The sequence below is a fragment of the Cajanus cajan genome, chromosome 3, assembly GCF_000230855.2.
Source record: "Cajanus cajan strain Asha chromosome 3, NIPB_CcT2T_4, whole genome shotgun sequence".
NCBI lineage: Eukaryota > Viridiplantae > Streptophyta > Magnoliopsida > Fabales > Fabaceae > Cajanus > Cajanus cajan.
In genome coordinates, this window is record NC_138519.1 from 24,782,901 (window position 1) to 24,810,336 (window position 27,436).

The window sequence follows — 27,436 nt, forward strand, 5'->3', positions numbered from 1 at the left end:
AATTTAAAATTTAAAATTTAAAATTTAAAATTTAAAATTTAAAATTTAAAATTTAAAATTTAAAATTTAAAATTTAAAATTTAAAATTTAAAATTTAAAATTTCAAATTTCAAATTTAAAATTTCAAATATAAAATCTAAAATCTAAAGTCTAAAGTCTAAAATTTAAAAATTAAAATCTAAAATTTAAATTTTAAAAGTTAAAATTTAAAATTTGTAATTTAGAATATAAAATTTAAATTTTAAAATTAAAAATTAAAAATTAAAAATTAGGCGTATATTAAATTTGAATTCTTAATAAAGTATAGTTATTTTATACATATTTTGAACTAAATATGTAAGTTTAGTATCAAATAAATTTAGTCAAAAATTTAAAATAATAAATTAAAGTTGTTATTTAAATTTTAAAATTTAAAATTTAAATTCTAAAATTTAAAATTTATAATTTAAAATTTAAAATTTAAAATTTAAAATTTAAAATTTAAAATTTAAAATTTAAATTTAAATTTTAAAAATTTAAAATTTATAATTTATAATTTAAAATTTATAACTTAAAATTTAAAATTTAAAATTTAAAATTTAAAATTTAAAATTTAAAATTGAAAAATTACAATAAAATTTAAAACTTAAAATTAATCTAAAGTTTAAAATTTTAAATTATAAATTTAAAGTTGAAAGTTTAAAATTTAAATTTAAAATTATAAATTTAGAGTTTAAAGTTTAAAATTTAAAATATAAAATCTAAAATCTAAAGTCTAAAATTTAAAATTTAAAATCTAAAATTTAATATTTAAAATTTAAATTTTAAAAGTTAAAATTTAAAATTTGTAATTTAGAATATAAAATTTAAATTTTAAAATTAAAAATTAAAAATTAAAAATTAGGCGTATATTAAATTTGAATTCTTAATAAAATACAGTTATTTTATACATATTTTTAACTAAATATGTAAGTTTAGTATCAAATAAATTTAGTCAAAAATTTAAATTAATAAATTAAAGTTGTTATTTAAAATTTAAAATTTAAAATTTAAAATTTAAAATTTAAAATTTAAAATTTAAAATTTAAAATTTAAAATTTAAAATTTAAAATTTAAATTTAAAATTTATAGTTAAAAATTTAAAATTTACAATTTACAATTTAAATTTTAAATTTTAAAATTTAAAATTTATAATTTAAAATTTATAATTTAAAATTTACAATTTAAAATTTATAATTTATAATTTAAAATTTAAAATAAAATTTAAAAATTAAAATTGTAAAATCTAAAGTTTAAAATTTTAGATTATAATTTTAAAGTTTAAAGTTTAAAATTAAAATTTTAAATTATAAATTTAAAGTTTAAAGTTTAAAATTTAAAATATAAAATCTAAAATCTAAAGTTTAAAATTTAAAATTTAAACTGTAAAATTTATTATTTAAATTTTAAATTTTAAAAGTTAAAATTTAAAATTTAAAATTTAAAATTAAAAATTAAAAATTAGACGTATATTAAATTTGAATTCTTAATAAAATATAGTTATTTTATACATATTTTTAACTAAATATGTAAGTTTAGTATCAAATAAATTTAGTCAAAAATTTAAAATAATAAATTAAGTTTTATTAACTATAAAATTTGCTTTAATAAAAAAATTTCAAAATTAAGGTTCAAAATATTTCTACAATAAATTATTAAGTTTACCATGGAAACTATGTTAATTTCTCAACTTATGTTTTTAATATCATAACAACCGTTGCTTAAATTTTAAAATTTAAATTTTAGAATTGAAAATTTAAAATTTAAAATTTAAAATTTAAAATTTACAATTTAAAATTTACAATTTACAATTTAAATTTAAAATTTAAAGTTTTAAAATTCAAAATGCAAAATTCAAAAATTTAAAATTTAAAAATTAAAATTTAAAATTTAAAAATTAAAATTTAAAATTTAGAATTTAAAATTCAAAATTTAAAATTTAAAATTTAAAATTTAAAATTAAAAAAAATATTCAATTATAACTAACTCTTATCTGTATTTAATTTTTAATAGTGTAAAAATTTCAAATATTCATTTTAAAACATATAATCAAATAAATTTTGTGAGACCCCTTTTTTTATTTCCTTCTCCCCCGAGGCCCATTCTCATTTTCCTTCTTCCTTATTGTTAACCCTCTCCTCTCGCTCACTTCTCGCTGTACTTCTCTGAGGCTGACTTTGTGCTCTCTTGCTGGTGCTCCTTTCAAATTCAAGGTACCGACTAAGTGATTCTCTTCTGGATCCGGACCGTGCGGAGCTTCTCATTTTTCTTCTTCTTCTTCGTCTTCCTTCTCGAAGCTCGAATCTTCAAGCTAATGTAAGGGAAGCTAGTATTTTTGTTTCTTTTTCATTGTGTTTGGCTGTGAACGAGTTCTAGAAACTCGTTTGATGCTTGTTGATGGGTGATTCTTGACTGGATTGAAAGGGAACTTGTTTCTTTGGGGGTTTCGGGGTTGTTGAGAAATGTTGGGGAAAATCCTTGATCTGTTGTTGCATGTCGAAAAAGGTGGTATTTTTGGACTCTTAGATGATAATGTAGTAATTTGGACCGATTGCATGTGCTTAAGAAGTTGATTTTGCAGGTTTTGGATGAAATTTTAGAATATGGGGGCAGTTGCAGTTTGAATTTGCGCCGGGCGCAGTTCTTCGCGCCGGGCGCAATTCAAAGCAGCGTCTCTGGTGAGTTTTTGCGCCTGGCGCAAGTTTATTCGCGCCGGGCGCAATTTAAAGAGTTTTGCGCCGGGCGTGATATTAGAGCGCCAGGCGTGAGTATTTGGATTTTGAATTTGGTCATTTTATAAAATAAATTCTGTTCAATCATTATTTTTAAATATATATATATATATATATATATATATATATATATATACTTAAAGTTAAAAATAATAAACTAAATATTTTTCTCCAATTTATTCTGTTTTTACCATGAAACTATGTTACTTTCTCAACTTATGTTTTTAATATCATAACAACCGTTCCTTAAATTTTAAAATTTAAATTTGACAATTTAAAAATTAAAATTTAAAATTTAAAATTTAAAATTCAGAATTTAAAATTTAAAATTTAAAATTCAAAACTGAAAATTGAAAATTGAAAATTCAAAATTTAAAATTTAAAATTTAAAATTAAGCATATATTAAATCTGGATTCTTAATAAAATATAGTTATATATTTAAATTTATAAATCTATTAAGATAGTAAATTTAAATGTGAATTTTTTATAATTTCAAAGGGAAAAAATGAATTCAGAAAATAGTGATTCTTTAAATATAAATTCTAAAATTTACAATTTAAAATGTAAAGTTTAAAATTTTACATTTCAAATTTAAAGTTTAAATTTTTAATTTCAAATTTAAAGTTTAAATTTTAAAATTTAAAATTTAAAATCTACAATCTAAAATTTAAAATGTAAAATTTAAAATTTATTATCTAAAATTTAAAATCTAAAATTTAAAATTTAAAATTTAAAATTTAAAATTTAAAATTTAAAATTTAAAATTTAAAATTTAAAATTTAAAATTTAAAATTTAAAATTTAAAATTTAAAATTTAAAATTTGAAATTTAAAATTTAAAATTTGAAATTTAAAATTTAAAATTTAAAATTTAAAATTTAAAATTTAAAATTTAAAATTTAAAATTTAAAATTTAAAATTTAAAATTTAAAATTTAAAATTTAAAATTTAAAATTTAAAATTTAAAATTTAAAATTTAAAATGTATAATTCATAATTTAAAATTTAAATTTAAATTTTTAATTTTTAAAAGATAAAATTTAAAATCCGTAATTTAGTATTTAAAATTAAAGTTTAAGATTTAAACTTTAAACTTAGACATATATTACATTTGAATTTGTATTGAAATATAGTTATATATTTAAATTTTTAAATGTATTAAGATAGTAAGTTTAAATACTATTTTCTTATAATTTTAAAGGGAAAAAATAAATTTAGAAAATAGATATATTTAAAATTTACATTTTTAATAACTTGAGTAAAATTAAATTCTTTTGTAAAAATAATACATAAAAAAAAAAGAATTGTAAAAAAAAACTAAACTTGAGAAATACATTCAGTTTATTAATTAAATAAACTTATGTAATTAATTTCATTATAAAAAATTTATTGTTATTATTTAATGGTGCATATTATGGTTGTTAAATCAAATTAAAGAAAAGTTTTGAAATTTAACGTGAATCATGAAGATATTCTCAATGATAACTTTTATTTAGAATCCTTCTTTTAAAGTGCATGTAAATTTGTGGTTCACACGTGCATTCATACACATGACAGAGAAAGTCACATTTAGTCTTTGGTTTTGTTTCATTTGTGTGTAAATTCACTCATTCATTTACTTCAATTTTCGCTACCTAAATTTAAATTTGCTAAATCACTTTATTGTATTATGAAAAAAAAACTTTTTGCCTATTTATTTTTTGGTCCTATATTTTCGTAGTGCATGATACGATCCCTTTCATGATGTGAAGTTGTAAAAAAATATTTAATGGATTATATGATTTTCATAACTATTATATATTCGCATGTTATGATTTTATTTTTACTTTTTTTAAGTACAAAATCATCGCATGTACGGACTCAAAATGATATTTTGTTAGTTTTGCAATTTTTTTCCAGGTTATTGTTTGTATGATTTGTTTGTGATTTTACGTGAAAATCTGTGAATTATAGAGTGTTAGTGTAGATTAGGGATTGTTAACATACTGTGTAAACATTTTGAGATTTGTTGGGATTATGCAGTTTCATCATCTACCCGTTCATTTTCATTTTTATTGAAAAATTAATTTTTCAGTAATTATAGCTCCTAAAGAGTTACTCTGGTGCATTCTTTCAATCTCATCTTCATTGTTTTTCTACTACATTCTTTTTGTGTTTTGTTGCCTTCTTTAGTGCATGCAAAAGTGTCTCCAAACCATCAATTGGAAAAAGACAAAGTTATTTATTGAAAAATTGTACATTTATTTTTATTAATGATATAATGTCATATTTTAAAAATAATTAAACAAATAACATAGGTTTCAGTAATGTGTGACTTAATTAATATACTATTTTTTAAACAATTCAACAAAGTATATATACAATTTCCTAAAACTTTAATGGATATAAATGTAATTTACACTAAACTTAAAAGCCTAATTTTTATTTGTGTCTTGAACCGTATTCAGAGTCCATATCCGATTTGTTGAAGGCAAACGAAATTAGGCTTTATCAACTCTGGATCCACGGCCGTAAGGTTTGTATTATTCCTCTCTTCTGAATCTTCAATTATATATTAAACGAAATTCATGACCCTAAATGAAGTTTATCTTCAAATTCAAAATTAATATTGTACTTATTTTGTACTATATATATGGGAACCCATACTTTGTCTATTTCACAAATTAATAGTTTCACCATTTAATTAAAATTTAATAATAGTGATTATTACATTTATTTATATATTTCTTAATAACAATTCAATATATAATTGTCCACAAATGCTATTTGACAGATAGCTATATAACAATATGCCAAATTCAAATGGTCAACAACAAGAACAACAACGAGAAAGATGGAGACAAAACTATAGAAATAGAAGAAATCGAATGAACATGGATCAAAGACAACAACAATTGTCTAGGCGACGTATAAATTACCAACAAAGGAGACAACAACAAAATGAAGTACACACATCATCTTCAACAACTCATCCAACTAATTCACATATCTGTACAACCACAGACATGTTAAATAATTTGCCAAACATAACCTTTCAACATTCCACAATTGCAAATTCACACAGCATAAGAAGACTGACATATGTACTACAATTAGCTCGGTCTACTACGTTTCAAAGAATAGGTAACATCCAAACAAATGCAATTTTTTTAAATATTGGTCACGTTGGTCATGGTTTGTTGTGTATAGTCTTTTTAATATATTTTTTCAAAAATATTTTTTCTTTTTGGTTTAGTTATTATTATTTTTACTAAACATTTACAATTTAAATTTTCTTAAACAGGGTTTCAAGGAACAAATGACAATGAAGCAGGACCGAGTATCAGGAATATTGATCACATAATTCATGGTTAGTCATCATGAATTTCAAATATATTCATAATTGTTTATTTCTTTTATTTGACATAAAATTAGGATAAATTATCTATTTAAATTTTATATTTATATAATTATTTTAATAAATTCATTAAAATTTTTGTATTGACACATTTACTTTTTTTTCCTATTTTATAATCATGCAGATCATCCAACAAGGTTTCAAGGAACAAATGACAATGAAGCAGGGCCGAGTAATATACATATTAATAACAATGTTAATGGTTAGTGAGAATGAAATACAATTATGACAAACTATCATATACATTCAAACATTTTATTCACTTAACATATCATAAACATAAATTTACAATTTATGAATGTTATTTTTTGGTTTTACAATAATAAAGATTTCATGGAAGTGGAAATGCAAAATGGAAATACTATAGAACTACCTATTCAAGGTACACACAATTTCTTTATGACCCGTATTGTTTTTTATTGTTTTTATTTATTAATTAACATATATTATCCATGCGCCCCCACGAGCGCGCACACACACAAGTATATATATATTTTTAATTTTATTAAAATCCATTATCACTTTCTTAAATAAAGTAGAATTGCCAACTCAATTCTCACGAGCACATAATAGTGCTCGAAATTTCCAAAATACCATGAGAATGACTAATCCTCAATTACCAAGTCCAACTACATGTAGACGATGTCAAGCACAACTATTTTATCATGAATCAAAAGATATGTGCTGCTCTGGTGGAAAAGTTAATTTTACACTAATTAATGCTCCTCAAGAGTTGCTTGATGTTTTTCTGGACTCTACATCTGAAGGGAAACATTTTAGAAAACATATTCGAAGTTACAATCATGTACTTTCATTCACTTCACTTGGTGTTCATCTTGATAAAAATGTTGGACCAAATGGATGTGGTATATATAGTTTTCGTGCTCAAGGTTCAATATATCACAACATTGGAGGATTCTATCCAAATGAGGGTTGTAGGCCACGATTCTTGCAATTGTACATCTATGACACAGGTCATGAATTACAAAATAGGATGCTTGAAAACCCTCAACTACATCAATCCATAGTTTCTAAGTTGCAACAAATACTACATCAGTTCAATCCTTTTGTGCATGTATTTAAACAACTTGCACTACGATCAAATGTTCAAGAATGCAGTCTACTTATTAAAGAACGTCCTGATAATCAACCACAATATCATCTTCCAACCACTTCACAAGTTGCCGCAATCATTGTTGGTAGAGATACAGAATCAATGTCACGTGGACGAGATATCAAATTGCGCAGTCATGATGGTAATTTGGTGAACATTCAAGAAACAATAGGCTATTATGATCCACTGCAATATCCTTTGCTATTACCTTTTGGGACATATGGTTGGGATTTCAACACCAAAAATGATAATGGACAAAATATCTCATGTCGAGAATATTATAGTTACATCCTTCAGGTATTTTTCATATATACTATAAAAATATATGTAAAATTAAATTATGAAGTGTTAACGAATACCTGTGTTGTAGATTCGTCCAGAGGATCAATCTACATTGTTAAAGTCTGGTAGACTTTTACAACAATATGTTGTAGACAACTATGTGAAAATTGAATCAGGGAGGTTAAGGTGGATTCGAAACAATCAAAATAATATTCGTGCTGAAGTATACCAAGGTTTGCAAGATGCTTTACATGAAGGAGAAACTATTGGAGGTAATCCACACAATATTTATGAATGTCATATTTATTTCAATAACTTTCATTCTGAGTTACCAAAAATAAAAAATTAAAATTATTATTGTAGAAAATATCGGTCAACGAACAATATTACCATCATCATTTATTGGTAGTCGTCGTGACTTGACACAACGTTATGAAGATGGAATGGCTATTGTGCTTAATGATGGTAAACCAGACATTTTTCTCACAATGACATGTAATCCTTCTTGGAGCGAAATATCATCTCAACTAGGCCCTCACAAAACACCACAAGATCGTCCAGACTTGGTGACAAGAATATTTCGATCAAAATTTGAGCAATTGAAGGAGGATGTGATTAATAAAGGGGTCCTTGGAAAGGTAAAAAGTTACATGTATGTGACAGAATTTTAAAAGCGTGGACTGCCACATGTACATATGTTGCTGATCTTAGAAAGTAATGACAAATTACGTGACCCTAAAGATTATGATAGTGTTGTGAGGGCAGAAATACCTAAATTTGAAGATGAACCACAATTGCATGAGGTTGTACTAAAGCACATGATTCATGGGCCTTGCGGAACTTTGAATCCCAATTCTCCATGTATGAAGAATGGTCAGTGCAAAAAAATGTATCCAAAACAATTTTACCAAGAGACACGCCAAGGTCATGATTCATACCCACAATATAGAAGACGATTTAACCACCCAGTATCTGTTAATAGAAATGTCACTATTGATAACAGATGGGTGGTTCCTTATAACCCTTAGTTACTCTTAAAGTACAATTGTCATATAAATGTGGAAGTATGCAGTAGCATCAAAAGTATTAAGTATTTATATAAATATGTCTACAAAGGTCCAGATCGAATATCAATGGAGGTTTGTAGAGGATCAAATTTAGATGAGGTTCAACAATATATTGATGCAAGATGGATTTGTGCTCTAGAAGCTTTGTGGAAGATATTTAGATTTACTATTTATCGAATATATCCATCTGTTGAAAGACTACAAATTCACTTACCAAATCGCCAGCAAGTGCGATTTTATAATCATCAAAGAATCACTGATGTTCTAAACAATGAACATAACTCCAAAACAATGTTGACACAGTTCTTTGCCCTAAATCGCAGAGATCCAAATTCAAGGGGTTATTTGTACATAGAGATTCCAGAACATTATTGTTGGCATAGGGGGGATAAGGAATGGTATCGAAGAAGGTCACCAAAGAAAGTCATTGGTAGGATTTATACAGTATCTCCTTCAGAAGGTGAAAAATTCTACCTACGCATTCTATTATCTCATTTAAAAGGTCCAATGAGTTGGGAAGATATGCTTTCAACAAATGGAACATGTTTTACCACATTCAAGAAAGCGGCTGAGCATCGGGGCTTCTTAGAAAGTGATAATAGTATTCACGAATGCTTAGTTGAAGCATCAAGTCTACAAATGCCTTATGCTTTAAGGAGTTTGTTTGTAACTATATTAATCTTTTGTGAACCAACCAATGTTAGACAACTTTGGGATGCTTTTTACACCTACATGATGGAAGACTATACTTCAACAAGCGTTACTGTGACAACAAATCTCATTAACATGTTATTAAAGGATTTGAATGAACTTTTGATTCAACATGGAAAACAAATCACAGATTATGATTTGCCAACAATAACAATGGAGACTTCTCATAGTTCTTTGATGCCAAGGGTTATACAAGAGGAGTTATCCATCCAGGTAGATAATGAAGATTTAGAATCTGTGATTAAATTAAATAATGATCAATTAATTGCATTCAATGCCATTATGGATGTTATCAACAATAAACAAAGTCAAGTTTTCTTTGTGGATGGACCAGGAGGAACAGATAAAACATTCCTTTATCGCACTTTAATTGCAAATGTGAGAAGCAAGGGACAAATTGTTTTAGCAACTGCCTCTTCTAGTATAGCTGCCACATTATTACCTGGTGGTCGAACTGCACATTCTAGATTTAAGATACCAATCAATGTAGAGGCAGATTCATTTTGTTCTATAAGTAAACAATCTGATCTTGCAAAACTGATTAGAGAAACCACAACAATCATTTGGGATGAAGCACCCATGATAAATAGATATGCTTTGGAAGCATTAGACAGATCATTAAAGGATATTTTAGATTGTAATGCTCCATTTGGTGGTAAAATTATGATATTGGGAGGGGATTTTCGTCAAGTGCTTCCTGTTGTTCCAAAGGGTACTAAGGCACAAATGATAAATGCATGTATTGTTAAGTCTCATTTATGGCCTATCACAAAGGTTTTACATTTGAGACAAAACATGCGATCATTACAAGATCCTAATTTTTCAGAATATCTAATGCGCATTGGAGATGGTAATGAACCTACCAAATTGGATGATATGGTCAAAGTTCCCCATCAAATTGAAATAACATGGGAAGGGGAAAATTCAATACAAAAACTTATTCGTGACACATTTCCACATTTAGAATCTCATACATGGGATGCTTCTTATATGGTACAAAGAGCCATACTAACACCAAAAAATGAGGATGTTCAAAAGCTAAATGACATTATCATCAACCATTTCCTAGGAGAAGAACGACATTTGTTATCATTTGATGTGGTTGAAGGGGACACACACAACTTATATCAACAAGAATACTTGCACTCTATTTACTCCAGGTGGTTTTCCACCATATAATCTGAAGGTTAAAAAAGGTGCACCGTTGATGTTGTTGCGAAACATAGATCCTAAAGCTGGCTTATGAAATGGAACAAGGTTATTATGCCGCGAATTCTTTATGAATATGTTGGATGTTGAAATCCTAACAGGTCATAATGCTGGAAAGAGATATTTTTTGCCCCGGATTAAACATAAGACAACAGAAAGTGCAAGACTTCCCTTTGTACTTATTAGGAAGCAATTTCCTATAAAACTAAGTTTTGCAATTACCATAAATAAGTCACAGGGACAAACAATACCCAATGTGGGAATTTATCTTCCGCGACATGTTTTTGGTCATGGTCAATTATATGTTGCTTTGTCAAGAGGTGTTTCTCAAGCTTCAACGAAAATTCTTATTAAAGAAGGAAAACTTGAAGGGGAAGATGGAAACTTTACGAAAAATATTGTTTTTCAAGAAATTTTGTTATCTCAAAATCAGGTGTTGCCCCTTTTAATTTATAACTATGATTGATTTAGATTAATACTTGATACTGATATACAAAAGCTAAAATTTGTTTCTTTTATTTTTTTATCTATAGTCAAATTAAGATGCAAGGAGATCCTCCAGTTATATGAAGAGATCAATAAAAAGAATTTGAATATATATTTTGACAAACAGGTAAGTGATAACATATTTATTCACTTTTTTTTATGAAACTTCATTATCATCTATTTTTCATTATATTACTTATATTTACTAGGAGGATGACTTTCAAAAATTATGGAATATTTGGAAGGACAATGATTCACTCTCAACAATTCTCTCATTGACAACAAGGTTCAATTTAATTCATGCTTAGACTTCATATTTTGTTATTGCTTATCTATTTAAATTGTATTTTCTTTGTGACAGGTTCATCGTTTAAAAGTATATTCTATTGGGTGGAGTTCTACTGTAATAGTAGATAAAACACAACTTTGGAAAATGGTGAAAAAAGAATTGTTGTCTCAAAAATTAGAAAGGTAATATAATAATATGGTTCTAAAAATAGTTTATATGTGATAATTTCATATATATAAAAATATAGTTGTATTATTACCTAATTTAAATAAATTCTAACTCATATTTTTTTACAATAATAGGACACTTGAAAATGCAAGATCGAGTAATATCTGTCATATTAACAACTTTCATGCAAAACAAGATATCTCCATTTTTGAGGTTGTGGTAATTTTTTTCATAACACATAAAAATTTACATCAAATATTAAATCTGTCATATTGATACTTGACACTCTATTATTTGTTTATGCAGTTTTTTAAAGTTAAAGAAATTATGGACGATGTATTTTATAAAGAATTAAAATTTATTCTCGAAAGGTATGACATTATGCACTTTATTTAATTATTAATTATTTAAAATGATATTTATTATTTATTGACATTTAATTTCGTTAATTTCTTTCATAATTTGCAGGGAAGCTATAAATCGTCCTGAAGCGAATTCATTATTTGATCTTCCTATTAAAAAAATATATCATGGAAAAATTGCATTTGATTATTATATATATTATTTTATTCCATCATTGCAAACATAATTATGTAGAACATAAATTTTTATTTTATATGAACTGGCATTCTATTATGTCTTGATTATGATGCACTTCATCAATGAACAATGATTAAATTAATCATAATATATTGTGTAAAATTATTTATACAATTATATGTCAAGAATGAATTCATTCAATCGATGCGTTATTTTAAAGTTAGCGATAAAATTCATATAGAGGCACGAAGTGCCTCGGCCCCGCTAGTATATATGATGAGGATTTGTTTACTACAAGAGTAAGTCTATCAAGACTTGCACTATTTCATAATACTCGTGCTCTACATCAAATTTCAACAATCCAATCATTGAATTTGAAGTTCTTAATACACAGATCAAATCTACAAATTTTTAAAAAAATTAAAAATCATTTGATACTTCGTTTCATTAATTCAAATCAATGTGTAAAATGATTTTATAATTATCCGTCAATTTGAATTAATGAAATGAACTATCAAATGATTTTTAGGTTCTTTTAAAAATTTGCAGATTTGGTCTATGTATTAAGAACTTTAAACTCAACAATTGAATCGTTAAAATTTAATGTAGAACATAAGTTATTCAACAGAATAAGTTTATGTAGACTTACTCCTAAAGTAAACGTATCCCTTATATATATATATATATATATATATTTATATATATATAGAGAGAGAGGTTACACAATGTAAATCAAGTGAGATAATATAAACCTAGTATTTTAGTGTGTGCAATGGACAAGTAAAAAATTATTGTATATAACTAATATTTATAATAAATTATATATACAAATAAATATTATGTTTGCAAATAGATATTTTTAAGCATATAAATTGTATTTTGAATTTTATGTAGATTTGACAAAAATATTGAAAAACATACAATTTCTTATTTTATTAAAATATATTTTTAAAGAAAATTCAAATAAATGGATACCTAATAAACAACTAATTAACATGTACATTAAATACTAGTTTCATTTAAAATAATATTAAAATTTAAATTAAAAATTTGAAAATCACACACACACACACACACACACACACACACACATATATATATATATAGAGTGATGGAAGAGCATGGGCTAAAGGCCCAACCACTTGAGCCATCGCCAGGAGATTACTTGAAGACTTGTCAGCTTCAAAGCTTAGTGGGCCCAATGGGCTTGGTGGGCCTAGGATGCTTCTTACTTGGACTACACTTGATTGAACACCATGTTTTATAACACATTCTTAGAATAGGAAGTTACTTTGATTTTGGTCTTGTATTTTGACCATAGATTAGGGTTTGTGTATTTTGAGCTTGTAATTGGGCTTCATGGGCTTTGGGCTTTTGATACCCAATATCGGGCTCATTCTTCTTCTTGTAATTTTTCCTATTCACTGTATTTTCTTGACCATTGTATTTAGGTCATTAGATTAGGGTTTAAGGAGGATTTGTAGTTTAATTGGATTAGGTTAAACTAGGTTTAATTTAGGATGCATTTAAGTTACATTTTGAGTCACATGTTTGATGCCACCTTGGCTGAACATGTGTGACTCAAAATTAACCCTAAATGCATACTAAATCAAAGCCAAATGCACCTAGCTCTAAGTGTGACCGGTCACCACATGTGAGATAAGTTTTGAATTCAAATTTTTGAAATCTGAATTCAAAACTTGGCGCCACATGTGAGGCTTTTACATTGGCGCCAAGTGCCTTGTTCCGGATCCTTTAAATGCCTCCTTCACACATTGTAAACTTTACTTTGAGCTTAATGAAATTTGAGAGCAAATACTTGCCGAGTTTCTCTTCAAAGTCACCGTGAGTGTTCACCTCAAAATCCCTAGGAAGTTCATCTCCTTCCTTCTCTTTGAAGTGAGCAATCCATTACTCCTTGAGCTTGGATACTTCCATCCAAGGCTTAGGCCTCCATTCATCCAAGAACTTCATCCATTCCAAGTGTTCTTGATTCGGTTTCCATCTCCTTTGAAGAATATCCGAGCTAAGGTGAAGCTAAGGAGAAGCACTACTTCCACTTCTCCTACCTTCTCCATCAATTTTGGTATCAAGCGCAAGGTCTTCAAGGAGATAAGTGTTCTTCATCTTTTTGTGTCCGTGTGTCTTATGTTCTTTGTGTTTTAATTGTCTTGTTTGAGTCTCTTTCCGGATCTATTTGTTTTGAAGAAAATTTTGTTCCATAGATCCATTGCTTGGTTGTAATTGAATTCTTCCACAATCAACATGTTTTAGGACCTATTTGCTTGTGCTTATTTTTTGATTTTATTTGAGTCTCTCCATTCCTTGCATGTGTCCGTGATTGGACCTCATTCATTGCATTAGAATTTTTGTTTTAAATCTGTTTTGTCTTAGAAGTTTGTGTTTAGTCATTATATGTTGCAAATTCCTTGAATAACATGTTTAACCTAGTTTTCTTTTGAGTTGTAGTTCATATTTTGGTCTCGGTTTGCTTTCTCTTTTGCCTACCTATATGTCCTTTTTATTTTACCTTATTGAGTTCATAATTTGCTATTAGTTCTAGCAAATTTCTTTAGAGTTAGGTTTCCATTGTGTACTTAAGTTTTCAAATCACTTTCTATTGAAAATTCTTGAAAAAAAAATTGTGTTGCTTAAAATTTCAAGTGTTTAATCCTACTTCTAGTGCACTATCTCTTTTGGATTCAAATTTTAAAAATATAGTTGCTGAAAAACAGAGAAAATACAGAGCATATTGTATCAAAATAGTTAAAATAAAAGTGAACAAAGGAATCCAATACAAAGCCTAAAAATTAGTGCACTAGTTTCACCAATTTTTCACTTGAATTTTGATCAACTTATAGTCTCGGTTTCTATAGCATGGAATTTTGAAAAATTTGAAAACAAAAGGCAAATACCTTTTTTGGAATCTTAACTTGAATTCAGAAAAAGAAAGAATAATATATATATATATATATATATATATATATATATATATATAAAGCATTTTAAAACGAAAAAGCCGAGAAGAGTACAAACTAGAAAATTCACTTGATTCCTCAAACTTGTTTGGACTAATATTTGGTTTGTTCTTATCCAATTGCTTTCAAAAAAATTTTATGTTGTCAATCTACTCTAGTACCTATCTAGGAACATTCCTAACTGAGTACTAGCCTACTTTGGAGTCTTATTTTCAACTTTCTTTGTTGAACATCTTTGAGTCTTGTCAAAAACACCTTAATCTACAAATTTTGGTATAAGCTTCTTAAATTGTGCTTTTGTTGCTTGTCTTGTTTTCTTTCATTAATCATTCTGTGCTGGAAGTGGCCTCAAATCCTTGCTTAAGGATCAAGAACTGACTCAACAAAGAGAAGGGAAAGATTTGGACATTAAGACTACAAAATTTGACCTAATTTAGTGACCAAACTTTTCCTAAACTACCTTCACAAGAGTGATCATTCCTTTCATCTTGTGAGCAGCCTTCATTAACCAATTTGTTGTGTTCATTGTGCAGGGTCCAGGAACAGCTTAAGCCAAGGGTTGGTGGTAGATTAGAACACTTAAACAAGTGTTAGAAAATTGGACAACAAAATCCGTCACTAACTTGGTCACTAAAGTCGTCATTTATTGCTTTCTAGGCTAGTTTAAATTTTTGCAATCTCTTGTATTTTAAACCAATTTGTAAAGCTTGGAGGGAGTATTAAGAAGCTGGTCAGGTATATCTAATCCCTTAGTAGCCTACTCACGTGTAGTACTAGTGGAAGTGGCTTGGAAATTTCATATGTTTCAAGCTTCCACTTAGGGCAAACCGACTAGTTGCTTATCCTTGCTTCCTTTAAGTGTTTGTCTTTAATTTGTGTTTAATTTGCTGCCTTGTTTCATCTAGACTTGTGTAGATTTAATTGTTCACGTCTAGATAGCTTTTAAAACAAATTGTGAAAAGCATACTCATAAAAAATTTTGTGAAAATCTTTGTGGAATTGAAAATACCACAAGGGAGATTAGTGATTTCCACTTGAAAAGGATTGGTTATTAAGTGGCTCTTAGTAGCTCACCTCCCTTGATAGTGTAACTTGTACACTTAGACTACCAAGTGCTATTTTTGTTCCTAGAAAATACCAAAAACATTTTATCTTTTGCATAGCATTAAAAATTCTTATTGCTTAATCATGAGTCATATTTCTCAAAGTAGTAGTGACTTTGAAACTCCTAAAAGTTTTAAAAGAATTGTCAAGGAAGTTGAAGCACTAAAACTTTGGAAGCAACAAGAGGTACTTCAAAAAGAAAAAGAAAAGATTGAAAGAGAAGTACAACTTATTGCTCTTGAAGAAGAGATAAATAAAATTAACCAACAAGAAGAGAAAATTTTAAAAAAAATCAATAAAAGAAAAAGTCAAAAAAGTTCTACAAAAGGTTCCAATGCCTCTACAAGCCAAGAGGATGAAGGTAGTTTGAATGTTGATGCTTATTACCAACCTATATCTAGAAAAGTCATTAAGGAGCCTAAAGTGAGGGAATCAAGGGTTGATCTCCCTTACTTTCATGGGAAATAGGATGTGGATGCCTACTTAGATTGAGAGATGAAAGTGGATCAAGTCTTCACTTTTCATCAAGTAGGTGAGGAAAGGAAAGTTCCCTTTGCCACCTTAGCTTTCCAAGGACAAGCTATGTATTGGTGGACATCCTTGGAGAGAGAGAGAAGACTTCACAATGGCCCTCTTATTACTTATTGGAATGAATTGAGGAGTGCTATGAGAAGAAGGCACATACCTTCTTATTATAGTAGGGAGCTTATGGATAAGCTCCAAAGACTCCAACAAAAGAACATGAGTGTGGACGATTATAGACAGAAAATGGAGTTATATCTCATGAGGGCTGGGATAAGGGAAGAAGAAAGATTGACCATTGCTAGATTTCTAAGTGATCTTAATTTTGGTATAAGAGATAGGGTTGAGTTACTCCCTTATAGGGACCTTGATGATTTGGTCCAACTTTGTATAAGGGTGGAACAACAAAATTTAAGAAAAAGTTCTTTCAAAGGAAAAACTCAATCTAGCTCATATATCAAGAAGGACTACAAGAGGGAGGGTCAATATGATTCCTCTAAGAAATTTAGCAAGGGTCTAGAAAAAGAAAAAGAAAATGAAAAAGATAAAAATAAAAATGTTGTCACTTCTAGTAGTAAGACTAGTGACATCAAATGCTTTAAATGTCTTGGGAGAGGCCACATAGCTTCTCAATGCCCAACTAAAAAGGTGATGATTTTGAGAGGGCAAGACATTTATAGTAGTGTTGATGAATCTAGTTCTACCACTTCAAGTGATAGTGAAACAAGTGAGGAAGACCATCCAATTGAAATAGCATATCCTTATGATGGTCAACTTCTAATGATTAGAAGGCTTCTAGGAAGCCAACCTCATGAGTCTCACCTTTCACAAAGAGAGAATATTTTTCACACAAGGTGTAAAATTCTTGATAAAGCTTGTTCTCTCATTGTGGATAGTGGGTCTTGTTGTAATTGTTGTAGCACAAGGTTGGTGGAGAAGCTTGATCTTACTCCAATTCCCCATCCAAAACCATATCAACTTCATTGGCTTAATGAAGATGGGGATATCATTGTGGATAAACAAGTGAAAGTCAAGTTTTCTATTGGAAACTATGAAGATCATGTGGTATGTGACATAGTTCCAATGGAAGCTTGCCATATTTTGTTGGGAAGGCCATGGTAATTTGACAAGAAAACCATGCATAATGGCCTTACCAATGAAATTACTTTCACCCATAAAGAAAAGAAGTTTGTACTTCATCCTTTGTCTCCTTCACAAGTGATAGAGGATCAAGTACAAATGAAAATGAAAAGAGAAGAAGAAAAAAAAACTTGATAAAAAAAAAGAAGAAAAAAAGCATAAATATTCAAAGAAGAAGAAGGAAGAGAAACCTCTTCCAATAGAAGGAATTCAACAAGAAACTTTAAAACAAACTCTATTTGTTGAAAAGCCTTCTTACATTCTTCTTTGTAGAGGTATGCTTAATTGTAATTTAAGTATTGAACCTAGTTCTTTACCTCTTGAAGTTTCCCAATTGTTAAAAGAATTTGATGATATATTCCCTAGTGATGGTCCAAAGGGCCTTCCTCCTTTTAGGGGTATAGAACATCAAATTGATTTTGTGCCTGGGGCTAGTCTACCCAATAGACCAGCCTATAGGACAAATCCCCAAGAAACTAAGGAGATAGAGAACCAAGTTCAAGAATTATTGAATAAGTGGTGGGTGCAAAAGAGTTTGAGTCCCTGTGTTGTGCCTGTATTGTTAGTGCCCAAGAAAGATGGAAAATGGAGAATGTGAAGTGATTGTAGGGCTATTAACAATATCACAATCAAGTACAGGCACCCAATCCCTAGACTTGATGATATGCTTGATGAATTACATGGTGCTACTATATTTTCTAAAATTGATCTTAAAAGTGGTTATCACCAAATAAGAATCAAAGAGGGTGATGAGTGGAAGATTGCTTTTAAGACAAAATTTGGATTGTATAAGTGGCTAGTTATGCCTTTTGGTTTAACTAATGCACCAAGTACATTCATGAGGCTTATGAATCATGTCTTGAGACAATGTATAGGAATTGTTGTTGTTTATTTTGATGATATTTTAATCTATAGTAGGTCTCAAGATGATCACATAGGACATCTTAGAGAAGTTTTGATGATCCTTAAGCAAAACCACTTGTTTGCAAATATTGAAAAATGTACTTTTTGTGTGGACCATGTGATTTTCCTAGGGTTCATTGTGAGCAAAAAAGGGGTTCGTGTGGACCCCGAGAAAATCAAATCCATTCAAGAGTGGCCCAAACCTAAAAATGTTAGTGAAGTTAGGAGTTTTCATGGACTTGCAAGTTTTTATAGAAGATTTGTTCCTAACTTCTCTAGCATTGCTTCACCCTTGAATGAGCTTGTTAAAAAAGATATTTTATTTGAATGGACTTCAAAGCATGACCAAGCATTTCAACTTCTTAAGGATCAACTTACAAATGCACCCATACTAGCTTTGCCAAATTTTGAAAAAACTTTTGAGCTAGAATGTGATGCATCTGGAGTTGGCATAGGAGCTGTGTTATTGCAAGGAGGACACCCTATTGCCTATTTTGGTGAAAAACTAAAAGGTGCCTCCCTCAATTACCCTACCTATGACAAGGAGTTGTATGCATTGGTTAGAGCCTTACAAACTTGGGAACACTACCTTGTGTCCAAAGAGTTTGTCATCCATAGTGACCATGAGTCACTTAAATATTTAAGAGGTCAAGGTAAGTTAAATAAGAGGCATGCCAAATGGCTAGAATTCCTTGAACAATTTCCATATATTATTAAATTCAAGAAAGGAAAATCAAATATTGTAGCTGATGCATTATCTAGAAGGCATACTTTGCTTATGTCTCTAGGTACTCAAATTCTTGGATTTGATAATATTAGGGAATTGTATGAGGAAGATCTTGATTTTGGTGATAATTATAAAAAATGCCAACAAAAAGCTTTTGATGGTTTCTATATGGCTGAGGGGTATTTGTACAAAGAAGGAAGGTTATGTATACCCCAAGGATGGATTAGGAAACTATTAATTAAAGAAAGTCATGAAGGTGGACTTATGGGGCACTTTGGTGTTGATAAAACCCTTAGTTTGTTAAAAGAAAAATTTTATTGGCCCCATATGCAAAAGGATGTCCAAAGGCATTGTTTTAGATGTTTGGCTTGTTTACAAGCCAAGTCTAAAGTGATGCCTCGTGGTACATACACACCTTTGCCTGTTGCTTCTTCCCCTTGGGTAGATATTAGCATGGACTTTGTGTTAGGTTTACCTAGAACCCAAAGGGGAATGGATTCTATCTTTGTAGTTGTGGACCGTTTCAGTAAAATGGCTCATTTCATTCCATGCCACAAAGTAGATGATGCAAGCAAAATTGCAAAACTCTTCTTTAGAGATGTGGTTAAACTCCATGGACTTCCTAGGACAATAGTTTCAGATAGAGATACTAAGTTCCTAAGCCATTTCTGGCGTGTCTTATGGTCAAGACTAGGAACTAAACTCCTCTTTTCAACTACTTGTCATCCTCAAACAGATGGCCAAACTGAGGTAGTGAATAGGTCTCTGTCTACTATGCTTAGGGCAGTCCTAAAGGGAAATCACAAATCTTGGGATGAGTATTTGCCTCATGTTGAATTTGCCTATAATAGGGTAGTCCACAAAACTACCAATATTTCTCCTTTTGAAGCTGTGTATGGGTTTAATCATTTAACTCATTTATACTTGATTCCTATTCCTAATGTTGAACATTTCATTCATAAGGAAGGAGCTTCAAGAGCTGATTTTGTTAAGAAAATTCATGAAAGGATTAAAACTCATATTCAACTCCAAAATGAGAAATATGCTCAGCAAGGAAATAAAGGCAAAAGACCTATGATCTTCGAGGAAGGTGATTGGGTTTGGCTTCATCTAAGAAAAGAACGTTTTCCAAAACAAAGGAAGTCCAAACTCAGTCCTAGAAGAGATGGTCCCTTTCAAGTCTTACAACGTATCAATGATAACGCTTATAGACTTGATTTACCCTTTGATTATGGAGTAAGCCCTACTTTTAATGTTAGTGATTTAAAACCTTTTGTAGGTGCTAGTGATGATGAGGAAGAGTCTTCAGATTCGAGGACGAATCCTTTTCAAGAGGGAGGGAATTATGGAAGAGCATGGGCTAAAGGCCCAACCACTAAAGCCATGGCCAGGAGATTACTTGAAGACTTGTCAGCTTCAGAGCTTAGTGGGCCCAATGGACTTGGTGGGCCTAGGGTGCTTCTTACTTGGACTACACTTGATTGAACACCATGTTTTATAACACATTCTTAGAATAGGAAGTTACTTTGATTTTGGTCTTGTATTTTGACCATAGATTAGGGTTTGTGTATTTTGGGCTTGTAATTGGGCTTCATGGGCTTTGGGCTTTTGATACCTAATATTGGGCTCATTCTTCTTCTTGTAATTTTTCCTATTCACTGTATTTTCTTGACCATTGTATTTTGGTCATTAGATTAGGGTTTAAGGAGGATTTGTAGTTTAATTGGATTAGGTTAAACTAGGTTTAATTTAGGATGCATTTAAGTTACATTTTGAGTCACATGTTTGACGCCACCTTGGCTGAACATGTGTGACTCAAAATTAACCCTAAATGCATACTAAATCAAAGCCAAATGCACCTAGCTCTAAGTGTGACCGGTCACCACATGTGAGATAAGTTTTGAATTCAAATTTTTGAAATTTGAATTCAAAACTTGGCACCACATGTGAGGCTTTCACATTGGCGCCAAGTGCCTTGTTCCAGATCCTTTAAATGCCTCATTCACACATTGTAAACTTTACTTTGAGCTTAATGAAATTTGAGAGCAAATACTTGTCGAGTTTCTCTTCAAAGTCACTGCGAGTGTTTATCACCTCAAAATCCCTAGGAAGTTCATCTCCTTCCTTCTCTTTGAAGTGAGCAATCCATTGCTCCTTGAGCTTGGATACTTCCATCCAAGGCTTAGGCCTCCATTCATCCAAGAACTTCATCCATTCCAAGTGTTCTTGATTCGGTTTCCATCTCCTTTGAAGAAGATCCGAGCTAAGGTGAAGCTAATTGGAGAAGCACTACTTCCACTTCTCCTAACTTCTCCATTATATAGAGAGAGAGAGAGAATGTTTAAATGATACCGATGCAACTTTTATTAACTAAATATTATCTTATTCAAATTTTTAAATTAAATGTGAATTTTATCTTTCTAATCGTTGAATTATAACTTTTACCACCTTGTCTATTTATATCAAATTTTTTAAAATTGAACAATAATTTAAAGGTAATAAAAAAATATTGATATTTTAGTATATTTTAAAATGTATAAATCATATTTAAAATTTGTATAAAAGATACTTTTAAACATATAAACTATATTTTAAATTTATTATAAATAATATATATTATAGCACAAAATTATTTTTATTTATTAATTTATTTTAAAATATTAAATTTAATTTATAAATAATTATGATAAATAAAAATTAAATTAAATAAGAAGTTAAAAAATTCTCATAGATTCTAAAAATTATTATTCAAAAAAATATTCACATTTAATATGTAATTGTTAATTTCACACAAGATAGGAGTTTGTGTTTAATATACGAACTGATTATTTGAATATGTAGTTATATTTAAAATTGTATAAATAAATACTTTTAAACATATAAATTATAGTTTATATTTATGATAAATAATATATATTGTGATATAAAATTATTTTAATTAATAAAAATAAATTTTAAAATATTAAAATTTGATTTATAAATAAATATAATAAATTAAAAATTAAATTAATTTTTTTATAACAATCTTTAAAATCATTATCATGAAAAATTAACTCCTAGAAAATTTTGATAAAATAAACAATCATTCATGTGTAACATACAATATAAATTCTGATTTCATCAATATTTCAAAAGTTTGCCACTCAAACTTCCCACTAAAAAAATCCACACCCATATCCCTTTTTCCGAATGGAACATAATTTTTTATCTATTATCATCCATCATCACACACTTTATTGATTTCACATAAATCAGCAGGTTAAGGGTCAGAGACAGTGATGACTGAATAACAGTCAAAAATTTGTTGACAGTAAATTCTCAAATCTCAATGGCCTCGCTGTGTGGTAACTTTCAAACACCTTGATCGATTTTATTTTAAGAAAACTCAAATTAAATACATTTAAATTTATACAAAATAAAAAGCAGTAAAGTCAACATCATAAAAATAAGATAAAAATAAAATACTTTGTCGTATTACTTAAATCAAGATCTTGATTAAAAAAAAACTAACTACTTAATTTTTATGCGCTTAAATTTCTCTCTATAATATCATCGCTACATCTAACCCTAATTTAAACACAATCTTGATCATTTTCAATCTTAAATTTTTTTTTTAAAAATACTCAAATACCCACCCTCTTGTACTTATTTTGACACAATCTTAATCAATTATTTCCTTCTTTTTTTAGTGATCTTGATCATACATTCTAAAAAGGAAATTACTATATGATAAGATCGTGATATATCTTGTTTTCAAAAATAAAACCTGAAAACATATAATAAAGCTTCGGTTACCAAAATCTTTAAAGCATGATGAAGAAGAAGTTTGTGACGGTCACGACCAGAAGAAAAGTTGTTCAAAGGTTTATAGCATTGCATATCCTTCAAGAATCATGTCCAAAGAATGCAAACCGAAGGAGAATGTGTGTAAGAATAACAAGAGTCATACAGTAATGATGGATCGTTGCAAAAAGTTGGAGTGTTGGGTAATATTAAAGCGTTTGATGGTGGGAAGAGATGGATGGGCTTTGAAACAACCTCTTGTTGATGATAAGTCGAGATCAAGTAATAAAGAAAAAATAAGTTTGGAAAATATTGAGTCCAACTTGAAGAAACTCAAGTACTCAAAAGTTGATGAATTTGCTAATGATATGAGGCTTGTGTTCTCTTATGCATTGCAATACCCTTCATGGAGTGAAGTTCACAAAACTGCGAGAAGAATCAAAGACACTTTTGAGCTCTCATGAAAAACTTACAATCACAAGTGGATGAGGGAAAGTATGTCCAAATAAATGACTAATCATGATTTATGAATAAACATTTGAGGAGTGTTATCGACATACTCTCTAACACATTCACCTCAATATGAAATTGTTCTTACATAGATTTTTACATGAGATTCATATATTTTTTTTTACTTAAATGTATTTGGAGTTTAGGGTTTAATTTACGCTCTTATTTGATATTTTCAATTTTGTTCTAATATTTTGATACTGTTCTGCTGAAGAGCGGAGCTACGTATAGTTTGAGTCGGGATGATAATACGTCGGTTAAGTCTGATTTTGTCTTTTTAAATGTTTGGTCTCATTTATTAATTTATTTAAAATTTTATTTTATACTAATAAATTAGTAAATATAATTTTAAAAGTAAAAAATTATATTGTTAAATATGAGGGCAAGTCATTTTTTAATTTACAAGATAAAAAAAATAGTTTATTTCATTATTATTAAAATTTATATTTTAAAAGAAAAATAAAAATACTAATATGTAAGAGAGATAATTGGTATACACTTATGTACACTAATTACACTCATCACAGGTTGTAATAAAAGATTAATCTTATCAAACTTTCTAAATATTCTCCATATCCTATTTAAAATTTTTTAAACAACTAACTATAAAAATAAAAGAAAAAAACATACAAAGATATTGTTTTAATTTCTAAATTTTATTTCTTGATTTCATATGAACTAACATTTAAGAATAGGAAATATCATAAATATAGATAATTTAATTTTTTTTATATATTTATTTAATTATATTATGAATAATGTAATATATAAATTAATTTTTATTATAGTACATAATTAAATAGCCTGATTTATTAGGCTTAACAATTTTTTTTTATAAATTTAAATCTGACATTTTTAAATAAATATTTTTTTTAAGATTAAATTTGACATTTTTAGTAACTAAAATTTGTAAGAAATCATATATTTATTTATATATAATTTCGTTATATTTTATTTATAAAATAAATATTTGACAATACTAGTATTATTAAAATAAAAAATTGAAAAAAGAAAAATTCACAAACGCTCTCCTAACACGTTAAAAAATGATGCTAAATAGTTTAATTCGAAACAATTATTCTGATTTAATATATAAGATAAATTATATACAGGGATTTCCCATTCAATGGTCTTTGCACAGAAAAAAAATCCACACTCAAATTGAAATTAATATTTATACAAAATAAGAAGTATTAAAGTAATGTTTATAATATATAACTACTTGATTTTGTGTTCGAAAAGAAAAAAACTACTTGATCAAACACTAAAAAAAATTATGGATTATCGACCGAATGTTATTGGTCGTAATTAGCAACTGATTTAACAATTGATTACCTTATGTCAGAAAATAAAATAAATAAAGTTTTAACGACAAATTTAGCAACCGATATATTAATCACAAAAAAAAGTAAAACTTATCTGTGGCTAAATCAGCAACAATTGTTATTATATATATATATATATATATATATATATATATAATTTACTGTAAAATATTTAGTAACCAGTTTATTGATTGCTAAATAAATATTATATTGGCGACCAAAAAAATTAGTTGCTAAATAAAATAAAAAAAAAAATAATATTTTGTGATTGAATATTGCTAAATAAATTATAAAAAAAAATTAAAATTAAACTTTTTTAATACATAATATAAATATTTCATATATAATTCAAAATAATATAAGAAATATATTTCATTTTAGTATATAAATTTTATGTTGCAATTTTTGACGTTTTCATTTTAAAAAACTAACAAAAAGGTGAGTTGTATTATAATATAGATATTTATAAAAAAATATTATAATATAAATTATTTTAAATAAATAAAGATGTTTAAATTTTAAGTATCTTATATTAGTGAGAAAGAGATTTGATGCACTATTATATGTTTATTTAGAAAATAAAAAAATAAAAAGTATATAATTAAAAATAAGAACAAAAAAAGTTTATAGAGATGCATATAAAAATAATAAAAATTAAATGATAATATGTGATTTGTGATTAGAGATTTAATAGTTTGAAGTAGTTATAAGTGTAAAATGGTCTAAAAAATAGACACCAAAAACATAACTTCATATCCCATCAAGAATATATATGTATAAATATAATGTTATAATAGTATTTTTAATATGTAGTTAAAAACTTCAAGAGTAACAATAATAAGTAGTAGTAGTGAAAAGATACTATTTATCTCCAAGGAAAAAATGGGTATGTGAAAAAATAGTTAATTTTAATAAAGATTGTAGTTATTCTTTTTTAGAGATTTTTTTTTAATATAAATTAGGAATATAAGTGTCTTTGAAAAAGTGGACACCAAATAAGCATATCCCCTTTATATATTGTTATAAATAATAATAATAATAATAATAATAATAATAATAATAATAATAATAATAATAATAATAATAATAATAATAATAATAATGTATATATAACAATATATAAAGAGAATATATCATTTTAATTAGTGTCCACTTTTAAAGATAATTATACTCTTATATTGTATTTTAATTTTTTTTCACGAAAATATATTTAATGATAAAATAATAAAAAATTACATATAAAAAAAATTAATAAGTATCCTCTTTAAAACTAATAACTACCCAATTGTGTTTTTTTTTATTGAGAAAACATTGACTAGCAAAATTAAGATAGGTTATTGGCCTATACTCTTTTAGATCAAACTTTTTAAGAAACGAGAAATCAAAGCCTAAATAACGATGAAATGTTTTACTAAATGAATTAAGACTCAATGGGGTCAACTGTAACATTGGTGATCGATTCATACTCTATTAGATTAAAGTTTAACACCAATGCAAATAGTAATTAATTTACTCAATTTCTGATTTTTTAAATTTATGCTTTTCCTTTTCTTTCAATAATTAAATATTCTCATATTAACTATATAAATATTTAAATTTAAATAAAAGTTCCTTATATATATCCTTTCTTTTTTTTTTTTCTTGTAATTAATTATAATGATGTGCTTCCACTTGGAATGCACATGGATGCTACAAGCTTTCATGGACAATCCTTGGAGAAGCTTCAAGGATGGAGGTTCCACAAAAGCTCAAGGTGACCTAAGCTTGCTTACAAGCTAAGTCCAAAGAAGAATTAAGGTCCTAGCTCTACAAAGAGAAACACTCCAGGAGGGTAGAGTTAGGAATCAATGGTGACTTCGGAAGGATGAATTTCAAGAGAAGAAAAACTCATCAATATATCCAAAGTAGCTACAAGTCTCGGCCATATAGAATATATAGGGAAAATTAGGTTAAAGTGATCCATGGGTTAGCCTAAGGTTAAGTGAAACCATGGTATGGTTACTTAACCTTAGGCGCCCAAAATTTGAATTCAAAATTCAAATTTTGGGAGCCAAACCCGGAACCTCCCATGTGCACCTCATTTGGAATGTGATTTGCCTTTCATTTGAGTTGCATTTTGGTCACACCATGTGCATGTGTGCATATGGCCGAAATGCATATCAAATGCAAGGCTAATTACATTCTAATGACAATGCACATGCAACCTTAATTAACCCTAAATTCAAATGACCTTCAAATGAAATTCCTAATCTAAGTGGCCGAAAATACAAGGCCCAAAAAGAAATACAAGGCACCAAGGCCCAATCCTACACTAACCCTAATCTAAGGGGGGCTTGAGACAAAGCCCAACAAAATAAAGTGATGGGCTTCCCTTGGGCTTGGGCCCATTCTTCATGCATCCTTCTTGCCATAGCCCTAGTAGTTGGGCCCTT

General features: G+C 28.0%; 1 protein-coding gene, 1 long non-coding RNA gene and 1 pseudogene across 2 annotated transcripts; all 3 read left to right on the plus strand.

Moving 5' to 3' along the window:
- The first annotated feature begins 2,005 nt into the window (after positions 1–2,005).
- On the plus strand, positions 2,006–7,313 carry LOC114917102 (uncharacterized). The gene is made up of 5 exons (XR_014432787.1): positions 2,006–2,334; positions 5,197–5,264; positions 5,523–5,872; positions 6,033–6,098; positions 6,271–7,313. It is a non-coding gene; the product is annotated as an uncharacterized LOC114917102 (long non-coding RNA).
- A 130-nt stretch (positions 7,314–7,443) lies between these two features.
- LOC145956534 (ATP-dependent DNA helicase PIF1-like) lies at positions 7,444–11,924 on the plus strand (annotated as a pseudogene).
- An 11,355-nt stretch (positions 11,925–23,279) lies between these two features.
- LOC109816944 (transcription factor GTE12) lies at positions 23,280–23,633 on the plus strand. Its single transcript, XM_020382124.1, has one exon. It carries the CDS (start codon positions 23,280–23,282, stop codon positions 23,631–23,633), a length of 354 nt encoding a protein of 117 aa, XP_020237713.1.
- Positions 23,634–27,436: the final 3,803 nt, after the last annotated feature.